Source organism: Juglans microcarpa x Juglans regia, chromosome 1D, assembly GCF_004785595.1.
Source record: "Juglans microcarpa x Juglans regia isolate MS1-56 chromosome 1D, Jm3101_v1.0, whole genome shotgun sequence".
Lineage (NCBI taxonomy): Eukaryota > Viridiplantae > Streptophyta > Magnoliopsida > Fagales > Juglandaceae > Juglans > Juglans microcarpa x Juglans regia.
The window spans coordinates 40,701,141-40,715,311 of NC_054594.1; the positions used below are offsets into that span (position 1 = coordinate 40,701,141).

Sequence of the window (14,171 nt, forward strand, 5' to 3'; positions counted from 1 at the left end):
CTCTTAGTAATCCACTCCATCATAGTCTCTCTTTTTTATTTTCTAAAGATTTTCATGAACAAGATTCTGCCGATTGAGTCTGGTTTTGTCAGTTTTTCTAACATATCTTTCTAAAAAGAAAAAATTATATTCTCGAATCGGTGTTCAAAGTAAATATAATAAAATGTTTATATGTCATAAATTGATTTAAAAGATAAATTTTAAAATTTAAATATCTTAAATAATTCTTGGTAAACTTTCAACTAGCCTAAAAAAGAAAAGTACATAAGTGGAACTACAGTCGGCTAAGGGCGTCGACCTTGTTGGGGGCTACGAGCTGTCGATCTTACCTCCACCCCTCTTGCGACCGAGCAGATAAGAGGTATCAATCCATCAATCAAAGAGCTCCAAGAACCTGAACCAGAAGTATGTATTTTGAATCTTTGATGAACAAAACGAGAAAACAACCAACGGATTTACAGCCATTTTTTAGGCGAGGTTTAAGATGTAGTAGGATATGTTGTGTTCCACGTTCAATGGATTGACTAGATCGTATTGTAATTGACAAGTCATATTTTCCTTGATGAATCAATTTTATCTGCAACTCTTCAACATATATTATAAGGTAGTGTTAATTAGCCGGCCGGCCTCCTTGTAATGTATGCTGTCCTAACAACTACCTAATGAGCCTATTTGTCTGTTCTAAAAGCTACCATATACATCTACTTACAACATACGGCTTGACATCAGCCTTTGGTTGAATGAGTGCTAGAAAAAAGGGCTACCCTTTGCAGCAAAGTGATTGGAGAAGACCTTCTCATATGCATAATGGCGAGACTCCCAACTCAGACGGCAAAGAACAGCACTCAAAACTACGAGGCATTAGCAAGTAAAACAAACAGAAGCTTAGAATCTCTATATATTTCTTTGTCGTTGTTTTAGTCCAAAGTGCTAGCATCTTTATAATACTAAAATACAAGGCGGAACAGGCTAAGTACCTTTGTCTCCTAAACCAACCGCTTCGGACAAGTACTATTAACGAAGCTCAACCTTGTTCTTTTCCTTCACCTCTATGCTGTTTCGTTCCTTTTCTCTTCACGTCTCCTTTTCATGTTCATGACACATTTCCACCTTATCATAGTACTCCTCCATCCATGGCTGACTCCTCCTTTGAAATCGACTATTATTCCCCAAGCCACCGAGGCCGACGCCATCACCCCACTCCCACCAGCTCACGGTTTGCCTCTCCCTATTACACTCCTTCTAGCTCTCGTCAGATGTCGCATAGTCCTACCTCTAGAAGAATCCGGAACCCATCTCCGGCAACGCCTTTTGCATCGAACACCGATATGTCATGGCAAGGCGAGCTTTCATGGCACTTGGAGCCAACTGGGCGGCGTGACAGCAACCTAAGCGCAGCTTTAAGCCCGTGGACTGCCACCCACCCTTCGGAGAGTCGTGTATTTCGCCGTTCAGCCAATGACTATTACCGTTCTCGAACATATGGGTCACTTGGATTGACGAATTCGTATAATGAATTCTCAGGCTACGACGCTGTCGCAGCAGGGAGGCTTGAGCTCCAAAGCTATGTTGCAAGAGATAATGAGAGTTCGTATTTCCGAAAGAGTTATACTTCTGGTGAATATAGCAAGTCTCATGGGCTTTCAAAGTTTAAAGTGGTTGGACAGGGGCGAGGCAGTGGTCCTTTGGCAATCAAAGATGAACTTAGAATGTCTGATTATGAGTCTCTGGAAGATGAAGATCATCTTGGCTTGTCTCATGGCGGTTATCGTCAGGGCCTAGGGCCGTCCAATATTGGACACGGGGTATCACATGGTGCGCATCATCATGGTCATGACGTTTCCCATATGGGAAATGACCATGTTGACAGGAATTATGGTTATGAGCACCATGGCCATGGGCTATCAGGTGGTGGTCATCATCATGGACAACATGATTCTGATGCTTTTCAATCTACAAGTCATCATTATGGGAGTGATGATCAGTACAATGACAGTGATGAAGCTTCGGGTTACGATGAAGATGATGGCGGTGAGGATGAAGATAATGTGGGGCCGGCAAAGTCAGTTGGGCTGTTCAGCTTGTTCAAGTATTCAACAAAGTGGGATATAGTTCTCGTGATCTTGGGTTGTTTAGGCGCTCTCATTAATGGAGGATCCCTCCCTTGGTTTTCTTATCTTTTTGGAGAGTTTGTGAATAACATCGCTTTAGATTCGTCAAAAACTGACAAAACTCTGTTGACGAAGGATGTAGAGAAGGTACAAATCTGGTGTATAGCTTTAACTTCCCTCACCCCGCCACACCCCCCCCCCCCCCCCCCCCAAAAAAAAAAAAAAAAAGGAACTCCAGAACATATTTTGACAGTGGAAATTATTAATTCTCAGGTATGTCTGCTTATGACTGGGTTAGCAGCACTTGTGGTTATTGGATCATACTTGGGTAAGATGAAGATTACAGCAGAATACTTCCTTTCCTTTTTTCTTCTGTCTTTTCAGTGTTTCTTCCTTATTATAAGACTCCTGAAATCTTTGTAAGAGAACAGCGTTTTTTATATCTCAAAATTGACAGAGGTCACCTGCTGGAGACTGGTTGGGGAGCGGTCCGCTCTACGGATAAGAACAGAATATTTAAGAGCAGTTCTACGACAGGATATTGGCTTTTTTGACACCCAACTTAGCACCGGTGATATCATGCACGGAATTTCAAGTGATGTTGCTCAGATACAAGAAGTGATGGGAGAGAAGGTCGAACATCTTTTATTTTTTTGTTTTAATTATTATTTATACTTGGTTCAAGCTACAATATAATCTCATACGAAGCATTCAGATTTAAGCCGGGATTGTCTTTTTTCATAGGCCGACAGAGTTGGATAGTATATTATGAAGATGAACCACATTGACACATTTTTAAACTTTTTCTTGGTCTAATTGCAGATGGCACACTTCATCAACAGTGTATTTACCTTCATCTGCGGCTATACTGTAGGGTTTTTGAAGTCGTGGAAAATATCTCTGGTAGTCTTCTCAGTCATCCCATTGATGATGTTCTGTGGTATTGCTTACAAAGCTATTTATGTAGGCCTAACCGCAAAAGAAGAGGCAAGTAGACAAGAGAATATATGGACTAAACAATCTACTCTGTCTTAATGTGTTAGACAGATTTTGCTCATTCTTTTTGGTACTTCTATTTCAGGTATCCTATCGGAGAGCTGGTCGCATGGCAGAGCAAGCAGTCAGTTCAATTAGAACTGTATTTGCATTTGTTGCAGAGGATCATTTGGCTGCAAGATATGCTGAATTATTGCAGAAGTTAGTGCCTTTTGGTGCAAAGATTGGCTTTGCTAAGGGTGCAGGAATTGGAGTTATCTATTTGGTTTCTTATACGACATGGGCATTGGCTTTCTGGTATGGAGCTATTTTAGTTTCTAGGAAAGAGATCTCTGGAGGTGCTGCCATTGCTTGTTTCTTTGGTGTCAATCTTGGGGGAAGGTAATTATCTATTCATCAACTCTGTCGAGTTGCTGAGAATCAAGCAAACCAAGTCATTTAATGACAACTAGACTCAAAATTTCTATATAATCGCAATATATATGGTCTGCATTTTCACAGGGGATTGGCATTGTCACTATCATATTTTGCCCAATTTGCACAAGGCACTGTGGCAGCGAGCCGGGTGTTTGAAATCATAGATAGAGTTCCAGAGATAGATCCCTACAGTCGTGTGGGAAGTACACTCCCTAGTGTTCGTGGAAGGATTGAGTTCAGAGGCGTTACATTTTCATATCCATCCCGTCCCAGTGATCAAGTTCTCCGATCTCTTAATCTAGTGATTCCATCTTATAAGACTCTCGCATTAGTTGGAGCCAGTGGAGGTGGCAAGTCCACCATTTTTGCTCTTATAGAGAGGTTCTATGACCCCAACGTAGGTAAGATTCTCATCATCTTGTGGAAGAATGTTCATATGATTTCATTACATTGCATTGCCAACTTGGTTAAAGCCTAAAAACTTTTGGCAGGAACACTCACACTGGATGCTCATGATTTAAGAACACTGCAAGTCAAGTGGCTAAGAGGTCAGATAGGTATGGTTGGTCAGGAGCCAGTTCTCTTTGCCACAACGATACTGGAAAATGTGATGATGGGGAAGGAGAATGCCACTAAAAAGGAGGCAATTTCTGCTTGCATTGCAGCCAATGCTCATAGCTTCATCACTGGCCTCCCACTAGGCTACGATACTCAGGTGAAGTTGCACATAATTAAGACCCAGAACAACATACAATTCAAGAAATGGAAATACTTTGGCCACAAAGAGATTCCACAAAAATAAACCTACCAACTGATATGGCACATTAGATTATAAATATACTTTTATTGTAAAGTAGATCTAACGTATCATATGAAACCATGTCAATTTTTGTGAGATCTCTTTACGTCCATAGCACTTCTTAAAAAAATACATATATTGTCTAACTTGTACCTAAAAAGCCACATTTGGGCAGGTTGGAGACAGGGGAAGCCAGCTCTCGGGTGGTCAGAAACAGAGAATTGCACTGGCTCGAGCCATGATCAAAGACCCTAGAATCCTTCTCTTGGATGAGGCTACAAGCGCACTCGATGCTGAGTCTGAGTCTGTTGTCCAACAAGCGATTGATAAGATTTCCTCTGGCCGAACCACCATTGTCATTGCTCACAGGCTAGCCACAGTAAGAAATGCCCACGCCATTGTGGTTCTCGACCATGGCTCTGTTACTGAGATTGGTAACCACCATCAACTCATGGAAAGGGCGGGGGTCTACTATGACCTTGTCAGGCTTGCTTCTGATGCAGTTTCAAAACCCTTCTCAAAACAGAATGATAATCTGAAAGGCACGGAACTCTCTATCTATGACAAATCAGTTAATGATGCATCAAGATCAAAGAACTCACGTGATGTTCCGAGGCCAGAGGGCAAGAAGTCTATGAAAGAGGAAGAACTAGGAGAAGGGGAAGAAGAACAAGAAACTACTACTAGAACATATAAAATTTCAGAAGTTTGGAAGTTACAGAGACCAGAGATTGCCATGCTAGTATTTGGATTTCTCTTTGGTATGCTTGCAGGCGCATTTCTAACTATCTTTCCTTTAATTCTTGGCCAAGCCCTTGAAATATACTTCGGTGACAGATCAAAGATAAAAAGAGAAGTTGGTAAGCTTTGTTTAATACTTTTTGGGCTTGGCTTTGGGTGTATAGCCACCTTTACAGGGCAGCAAGGTTTGTGTGGCTGGGCTGGAACAAAACTCACAATGAGGGTGAGAGACCTTTTATTTGAATCAATCTTAAAGCAAGAACCAGGTTGGTTTGATTTTGAAGAAAATACCACTGGAGTACTTGTTTCAAGGCTCTCCATTGATTGTGTTAGTTTTCGCTCAGTCCTTGGTGATCGATTCTCGGTCTTATTAATGGGTTTGAGTTCGGCTGCAGTTGGACTTGGTGTGTCATTTTACCTCGATTGGCGATTAGCCCTTCTGGCTGCAGCTCTCACTCCTTTCACCCTTGGTGCAAACTACTTGAGCTTGATCATCAATGTTGGACCGAGACTCGACAACAAATCCTATGTCAAAGCTAGCAATATTGCTTCCGGTGCAGTTTCAAACATTAGAACAGTTGCAACGTTTTCTGCTCAAGAACAGTTAGTTGAGTCGTTCGACCGAGCTTTGTCAGAGCCAAAGAAAAAATCAGTCAGAAGATCACAAACACTAGGCCTAACACTTGGCTTCTCTCAAGGTGCCATGTACGGAGCATATACCTTATTCCTTTGGTTTGGTGGAAATCTCGTCAAAGAAAACAAAACAAGCTTTGGGGATGTATATAAGATATTTCTCATAATTGTTTTGAGCTCCTTTTCTGTCGGACAATTAGCCGGTCTAGCCCCAGACACTTCCAGGGCGGCACTGGCAATTCCAGCAGTTTTTGATATCATTAATCGCAGGCCATTGATTGATAAGGATCAAGGAAAACGTAGAAAGACAGAGCGGTCAAAGCCATTGAATATTGAGTTCAAAAGGGTGACATTTGCATACCCATCTAGGCCTGAGGTGATTGTGTTGAGGGATTTCAGCTTAAAGGTGAAAGGTGGAAGCATGGTGGCTTTGGTGGGAGGAAGTGGGTCTGGTAAATCAACAGTGATATGGTTGATACAAAGGTTTTATGATCCAATTCAAGGGAAGGTAATGATGGGAGGTGTTGATCTGATGGAAATTGATGTCAAGTGGTTGAGAAGGCAAACAGCTTTGGTTGGCCAAGAGCCTACACTATTTGCTGGGAGCATCAGAGAAAATATTGCATTTGGAAACCCGAATGCTTCATGGGCTGAGATTGAAGAGGCTGCAAGGGAAGCTTACATTGACAAGTTCATTAGTGGCCTACCTCAAGGCTATGAAACTCAGGTAACTGACCCTACAAAGTACAAGGAATTCCTCAAGACTTAACAAAACATACCCTTTAAGCTTAGTCATCAAGGATGAGGTGATTCTAAAATGGCTTATAAGGGAGCATATCATTCATTATATCATGTCACCAATCTCTCTCTCTCTCTCTCTCTGGTTTTTAACTTTCTTCTACTATAGGTTGGCGAGAGTGGAGTCCAGTTTTCGGGAGGTCAGAAACAAAGGATTGCAATAGCAAGAGCCATACTGAAGAAATCAAGAGTGCTACTGTTAGATGAAGCTAGCAGTGCACTGGACCTGGAATCAGAGAAGCGTGTCCAAGACGCATTAAAGAAGGTTGCTGCGCGAACAACCACAATCGTAGTAGCGCACCGCCTATCTACCATCAAAGAGGCCGACACGATTGCTGTTATGAAAGATGGTGAGGTCGTTGAGTATGGGAGCCATGACACTCTCATGGCTTCCCATCTTAATGGTGTGTATGCTAGCTTGGTTCGTGCTGAGACTGAAGCCAACGCATTTTCTTGAGACGTGTATTTTTAATCCTGTATACATTATCCTTTAAAGTTTGCTCTTGATCCGGTAACTCGACGATAGAGATTTAGTTTGCATACAAAGAAAAGAGACGACTTATACCTTTAGCTGTTATTGAACATTATTCTGTAATTTTGACGGTTCTGATCAATCCTCTAGATTGTCCCAGCCCGTCGATGCCTATCGACTGCATGAAACATCCTGGTCCTACAGTTCTATTAGAAAATTATATTATAACATTCAGGTCTTACAGTTCTATTGGTTACACAAAATCAAACTAAACTATCTCATCTTATCTCATATAATCATTATAACTTTTCCAAACTCCTACACAAAATATAATAAATAATTTAATTTTTTCAAATTCTAAAACAAAAATAATATTATAATAATATTTTATTCAACTTTCAATAAAATATTTCATCTCATCTCATCTCATCTCATCTCATCTAAACTATATATTTTATGAATTAGTTTCATAATGAGAAGGCATTTCTTTATATATATGTGTGTGTATGTATATGTTTTTACCTACTCCATATCTTGTTTTGATAGTGTCTCAGTACCTAACCTGGGACTAGATAAGTTTTATGTTATATTCCACTTTCTAATAGCTCTAATTGAGAGGATTCTCTCTCTATGTTTATAGAGTTGTTACAGATACAAAGAAATTAATCAAAAGTAAACTCACAAATTGACGTGGTTTTATGGGATCCATTAGATCTATTTTACAATAAAAGTAATTTTATAATCTTATATATCACAACAAGTCACGCCAGTTTGTGGGTATATATTTATGTAATTTCTTTGTGACTAAAATATTTTACTTATCCAAAGAAGAGTGCCCTATGTTTGTTCCACTCCATATATGTCACATGCACAAATTTAGTCAAATAAGAGATGTCATTGTAATTTGTGGGATAATAGTGATGAGGACATAGGAACGCCCTTACCTTTCTCAATAGATCCCCTTCCTCCAACTTAAAAAGGAAACGCAAGCTGGAAGAGACCCACGACCAACTGACTATAATACCCATTGACGGCATTAAATAAGGTCCAACATAATTCTTCTTTACGGGGGACAGATTTGTCATTTCATGTCACATGAGTACTGCAAAAGTCTAATATAATTAATATTGTATCTTGGCTTGAAAGCCAAGGGAAAGTTGAGAGTTAAGTGCCTGGCATGCAAAGCTATGGAGGCTCTTGGTTAAGTCAGCCCACAAACAATCAAACTCGCTTTGTCTTCAAGCTACAGTCGTCCTTGAGCTCTATGCAGAACTTCTTTCCTTCTGTCATAGGACCTTTTTAATTTTTCTCTTGTACCTTTTTATCTATCTTGGCTCTTTATGCTCTCTTTCTCAGGTACGTACTTGTCTCTTTCTCCCTCAGATTAATATTTGTGGTCAATCCCTGCCATATCATAGCAACACATGTAGGTTATAGTTTATACCTTTTTTTCCATGGAAAAGAGCTATACCCTTATATTTTCCCTATACTTGTTTGTTTTCCTTTCTGTCTATGAAGATAGCCTTATGCAGTCATGTTGTTTCACATTGTATGGTTTTTTTCCAGTTTCTGATCTGCAAACAATTTAAAACCTTTTTTTTCCCTCGATTAATGGAATTTCATCGTGAAAACCACACACTTGAACAAAGGTTTTAAATAACAGGAGGCTATAAACAAGATGTTTTAATCGAATTTTGCCAGGAAAACCTTTAGGAACCAAAGAAATGCATATATAGCATCGGTATGTATATCATGTACAAGGTAAATTTCCTGGAATAAATAGAGAGCTACTCTTATTAGTTAGCCACCAACTTAAATGTATCAATCAGACAAAACATTACAGATTTGGATAATCAGAAGAGGAGGTAAAAAGAATGGCATCGCTCACTCCAGGAGTACTACTAAAGCTTCTTCAGGGTATAAACTCCAATGTAAAGGTTCGAGGAGAATATCGATCCGTTCTACTACAAGCCATCAGCATTGTGCCTGCCTTAACCGGATCTGACCTGTGGCCTAACCATGGCTTCTTTATAAAAGTCTCTGATTCCTCTCACTCAACATATGTCTCACTTTCAAAGGAAGATAATGAGCTCATCTTGAACAACAAGTTGCAACTCGGCCAGTTTTTCTATGTGGATAGGATGGAAGCTGGAACACCAGTTCCTAGTCTTGTTGGGGTGAGACCAGTCTCAGGACGCCACCCTTTTGTGGGGAATCCAAAGGATCTCATGCAAATGTTAGAGCCGTCAGAATGTCCAGTCCAATCTGGTGACGAAGGACTAGATGGTACAAAATTGAGGGAGTTATTGGCCGAAGTAAAGGGCGACAGCCCGAGACAGAAAATTGTTATCAAAGAGGAGAAGGCAAAGGTCGCATCTAGGTACATGCTGGGTGTTTTGGCACCAAATAATGCTAAAGCAAGTGGAGTGGATTCGAATGGAGGCGAGAAGAGCAATGAGAATGAGAATGTTGGGGCAAGTAAGAAGGTTGGAACGGTGAAAGGAAAGCATCAAGAGCTGAAAGGTCAGGTATGATTCTCGCTTAACATATTCCGATAGCAGTTCTGGGACTTTTTTTAGGGACTCCTCCGGATAGACAGGCATTGGAAATTATCAGTCTGATTAGAATTGAAAGGCCAGACCAGTAGGACATCTAGAAACCAAATGTGCAGCTCGAATATGACATCCTAAGATTATTTTGTATAAGAAATTTTCGAGCAACAAATTTTTGTACAGAAAATGCAAATGTCAGCACAAAGTATTCATAATTATTTAGGTTATATTGTCCCCTAGACATAAGCATGCAAGTTGGAGGAAATGATTCGTTACATTAGAAGTTGGAACAATCATATAAATGATGACATGGTTCGCGTGATGAGCTTGATAGGCAATGTTAGTCAAGCGAAGTTTAATTGTTGTTGAAAACCAATGCAGTGATAATCATTTTTACAGACACGCTCAGTGACTCCTTCCCGAAATCTAGCTAATGCACTTTCATCAAAGCCAGACGCTGCTGCATCTGACAAAGAGATAGCACTGTCTTTTAAGAGCACTCCTGCAAAACGCACTTCAAGTAAACAGGAAAACATGAACTTGAATTGTTTGTCAAACAATAAAGATAAAAACCCTTCGCCCGAGGCAGCTTCATGGGCTTCTCTGCCTGCTGGTCTTTTGAAGCCAGGAAAGGTACCTTGCCTTTATTATTCTTCCACCTTTTGTTTTTCAATTGCTATATTTCGGAAATTAGTTATATGGTCATTGGTTACCATTTCACCTATCAGACTGGCCATTCAGTGGCTACTATTTCATCCTTCTGCATTTCACTAGAATTATAACCAAACGACTGGCATTGGTTACTATCAGATCAAAGACGCCATATCTTCTCTTTTCTTGTGGACAGAGTAGATGGCCTATTAATCAAATTAGAATTGGTGCATGGGAAAAGTACCTAAAACAGCAAGCTCACAGAATCGTACATCAAGTTTACCATCATTAAGTAATTATTCTTTCTTTTCATTTATTGCAACTTTACAAGGGAATGCTTAGAAGGAGAAATATAGCTTATTTGGTTGCAGCAGAAGCTCAGAAGCAGGCAGCCACGGCTGCAACTCTGGTCAGGTGCCTCAGGTAAGTCTATTTCAGGATTTAAATGTCATTTCAGAACATATTTTGACCACCAGAAAGAGAACCCAATTTTCACAGTTATGTCCTACAAGTCTTATTTCCTTATTTTTCTCAGTATGTTTGCTGATCTCTGCTCATATGCCTCGCTGGAGAACCCCCACCTGTATCTTACCAAGTTCTTCACACTCTATCAGCTGCTTGAACAACCGAATGCAGCAACTCCATTAAAGGATAAGTCACTTCAGTTATCAGCTCTCCTATCTGTTCCAGACATGGACAAAACTGGCAAAAAGGCTGGTCCTATTCATGGTAAAAGTATGTTGAAGTATCCAAAGGCTCCTATTGATTTAAGTGGGGCTGAGAAATTAGAATGGGCTAAATGGGATGATGCAAGAGAGATCAAAGAACTGAGAGAGGTTCTGTTAAATGAAACAAGATCTTGGTTTTTGAAATTCTTGGAGGGGGCATTGGATGTTGGGTTTCGTGTAGTTACCCAGGAGAAGAAAGGTAAGGACAGTGCAGGACGACAAATGGAGCCAGACAACCATATTGCTGTCACATTATCACAGCTTAAGCATGCGAATGAGTGGTTGGATAAACTGAGAAGCATATTGAGGTCAGAGAATGATGGGATACTGGAGATTGTTGAGCGGTTGAAGAAGAAAGTTTACACTTGTTTGCTAGTTCATGTAGAGTCTGCAGCATCAGCTCTGGAGAATCGCTCTCATCGTGGTTGATTCAAGAAAGATGAATGTTTTAGAATTTTTTTCATCTTCTGGTATTTATGAATAACTTAATAAAGGTTATATGGATTTCTAACTACAGATAATTTATTAATTTGAGTCAAGCAATGTTATTGAAATTTTGGCCAAACGTTTTTTTCTACAACAATAAAAGATATCATTTTCAAGTCAGGAGTTTATTTCTTTCTACTCACATAATCCCTTCTTTTTTTTTCATCATAATTTTTAGAAAATTTTATCTTTTTTATTTCTCATCATGAGGAATATGAGTTGTCATCAGATTTTTTTCATCTTTATATTAAATAAATTCACTTTCTTTTGTCTTTTGTCCCAATTTGATTACTTCTTCTCCGTTAGACTTCTTCCTTTGCTTTGGTCTGATTTGGTTTTATGGGCTTTTCAGTGGCTTGTAACTCTATATGACTTCCTTCTAGAGTGCTTTTTTCTCTTCTAGAGAGATTAGCCGTGTTGCTATGTTTTTACCATCCGATCGTCAAGATTTGAGATCGATAGAGCTAATATGAAGAATGTTTTTATGTTCAATTACTACAATATTACGATAAGTTGCAAGAGAATTTTCATTTGGAATTTTTCATCAACGTAACCAATTTTACCCATCCATTAACGTAACAATACACATGTAATGAATCTAATGAAAAGTACTGGACGTAAGCAAAAAAGTATTATTTCAATAAACTAGTAAGAGACTTACCTCTATTATGATAAGGGCTGCACGATGCATCCAACCAGCTTGCGCTTGCAAGAAAGTGGGTCCAAGCAGGAGAGCTAGAGCACATGCGAAATGCTCAGATCTTCCACCTGATAATATACATCTAGCATGTGCCCTGCTTCTCCAGCTTGGCTCACCCTCTTCCCATCACCCTTTCCTGGGAGCAGAAATATCAAATGCATTGGTTAATTATGCAGTTTATGATTTGTTTAGTTCTATGAGAACAAGCAAAAAAGGCTGCAAACAACTACAGGGAAAAAGGAACGTTGTTGAATAATGCATGGGATGCATACTGAGGAATTTCGAAGGATTTTTATACCTAGTAAAACGTACTTGTATGGTTATAACTAATGCTGTCCAAAGCTGATAAGCTTACATGGATCCCACCTATGAAATGCAATTCAAACATCTTTTTTTTTTTTTTTTTTTTTTTGAGTGGGAGTGGTTGATCTTGTGGTTTGCTTATAAAATAGGAGTTTCTCAAGTGTTCTTCAAGCAAAAACAAGCGCATGTTGTACCAAACAAATTTTGCTCTAGTGACTGGTGAAATTTGGCTGCCAAAAGGAGGATTAATAAAGCGGCCAAAGCATTGAATATTTCAGGGGAATTATGTGGTCTACCAATGCGTACATAAAGTAATGCCCCAAGTTATGGCAGACCACCCACCATGGCCTAGTAAGAGATCTAGACAGACTCTACTCTCACCATCCTTTATGAATAGATTATTATTGAAGCCTAAGAGGTAGATCTATCTTCCAAGAATACATGATTTTATCGACAGATTCGTATCGTTGAGTACGTCCTGGCAAAACGAGCACCTCTTGTCCTTGATTGAAAGCATTCCCTTCTCCTTATTACACCTTTTCTCACCCTGGTTTCATATTAGGAAGGATCCACCCTATCATCCCTTCTCACTTATCTCTACGACATATGCTTATAAAAAATACATGACAGATTCATGCAGAGCAAATCTGAAACAAAGGTCTAGTTTGTGAAAAAGTGAGCTACTATTGGTCTCTTAATGCAGTCACCTTCCCCCAAAAGCTGAAGGACTATTAACACTAGGCTCATATTGCTTTCTAAATCAGGATTAAACTCGAGAGTATAGAATCACTTCGAGACTGCTTCAACTCAATATATACCAAGCCTATCAATTCTCTCTCAAAGTAAGATTCCAAAGGCTAGAACGGATCTTTGTTTCCTCTAGCGGGGGCTTTGGCGCAGTGTTTGGGTGAATGGCGGTAAGCCAGTGGCACAATGAAACATCAGCCTAGGTCTCCCACCTAATATAAGAATGTCTCCTGATTCCAACACAACCTTCACTGCCTTACAACATCCCTCTGATCACCAAGTAAGAATTCTGCCATGTCACCAATGGGAAAGGAGACCACGGCTAATCCTTTACTTTTTGGGCTTTCATCACGATCCCTGCATGCGACCAAAGCCATTGATCTCATATAAAACATGACAAAATCATATTTGAAGTGCATTCTAGTGAATTGAGGGCGTTGCAAGTTTTGGATGATACAATCAAGAAAAGAAAACAAGGAACCAAGAAAATTAACAACAAAAACAAGTTGTAGCTAGAATGAAATGGAAAAGGAGTGTAGCAAACATGAGGAGACCCAGTGGCCCTTTTGGTTTGTAAGGCAAACTTTTGGTGAAATCCCGGGAAGCATGTTCTCCACATTGCTCACTTTAGATATTATCTTAATAAATGAATCATCGATTGCTTTTTTAACCCAATGAGAGAATTCAGCAGCTATAATGGATGGTGATCTTCATATTTCCTTGACTCAGTTCAGTGTCCCAATTTTCACCAAGGCACGTCATCTTCAAATGCACTTTTGCTCCATCACGGTCACCAGGCTGATAGAAAGTAGAAACCTCCTGGACCCAGACCAAGGTGTCAGCATATTTTTACTATTTTGTTATTCTCACTGAAGGATACGTGATTCTTTGAAAGTACCATCCCAGACCTCAACACAATTCCATTTTCTCCTTCCACGGTAAGCTAGCTTGATTTCATTCTGCCTTTCCCTATTCTTTACAAGTAAAGGAGATTTAAATGTAATGAATTGTCACGGCCTGCTGTGAACTTTTTAGAT

At 39.7% G+C, this 14,171-nt stretch overlaps 2 protein-coding genes and 1 long non-coding RNA gene across 4 annotated transcripts; 2 read left to right on the forward strand and 1 right to left on the reverse strand.

Moving 5' to 3' along the window:
• Positions 1 to 1,082: 1,082 nt before the first annotated feature.
• On the forward strand, positions 1,083 to 7,120 carry LOC121257711 (ABC transporter B family member 19-like). The gene is made up of 9 exons (XM_041158878.1): positions 1,083 to 2,258; positions 2,385 to 2,439; positions 2,569 to 2,744; positions 2,934 to 3,098; positions 3,193 to 3,488; positions 3,609 to 3,925; positions 4,016 to 4,239; positions 4,499 to 6,424; positions 6,605 to 7,120. Exons 1-9 carry the CDS (start codon positions 1,134 to 1,136, stop codon positions 6,950 to 6,952), a joined length of 4,632 nt encoding a protein of 1,543 aa, XP_041014812.1. The 5' UTR covers positions 1,083 to 1,133; the 3' UTR covers positions 6,953 to 7,120.
• Positions 7,121 to 8,001: 881 nt separating this feature from the next.
• On the forward strand, positions 8,002 to 11,474 carry LOC121259197. 2 transcript variants are annotated; one of them, XM_041160712.1, is made up of 5 exons: positions 8,002 to 8,323; positions 8,797 to 9,495; positions 9,919 to 10,152; positions 10,502 to 10,593; positions 10,706 to 11,474. In XM_041160712.1, the coding sequence occupies exons 2-5, from the start codon at positions 8,842 to 8,844 to the stop codon at positions 11,325 to 11,327; spliced, it is 1,602 nt and encodes a 533-aa protein (XP_041016646.1). In that variant the 5' UTR covers positions 8,002 to 8,323; positions 8,797 to 8,841; the 3' UTR covers positions 11,328 to 11,474. The 2 variants fall into 2 exon arrangements, with proteins under 2 accessions (XP_041016646.1, XP_041016640.1); XM_041160706.1 differs by having other exon boundaries at positions 8,811 to 9,495; positions 10,706 to 11,473.
• LOC121262149 lies at positions 10,006 to 14,171 on the reverse strand. Its single transcript, XR_005940048.1, has 2 exons — positions 13,679 to 14,171; positions 10,006 to 13,491 (listed from the first exon to the last, which is right to left on the reverse strand). It is a non-coding gene; the product is annotated as an uncharacterized LOC121262149 (long non-coding RNA).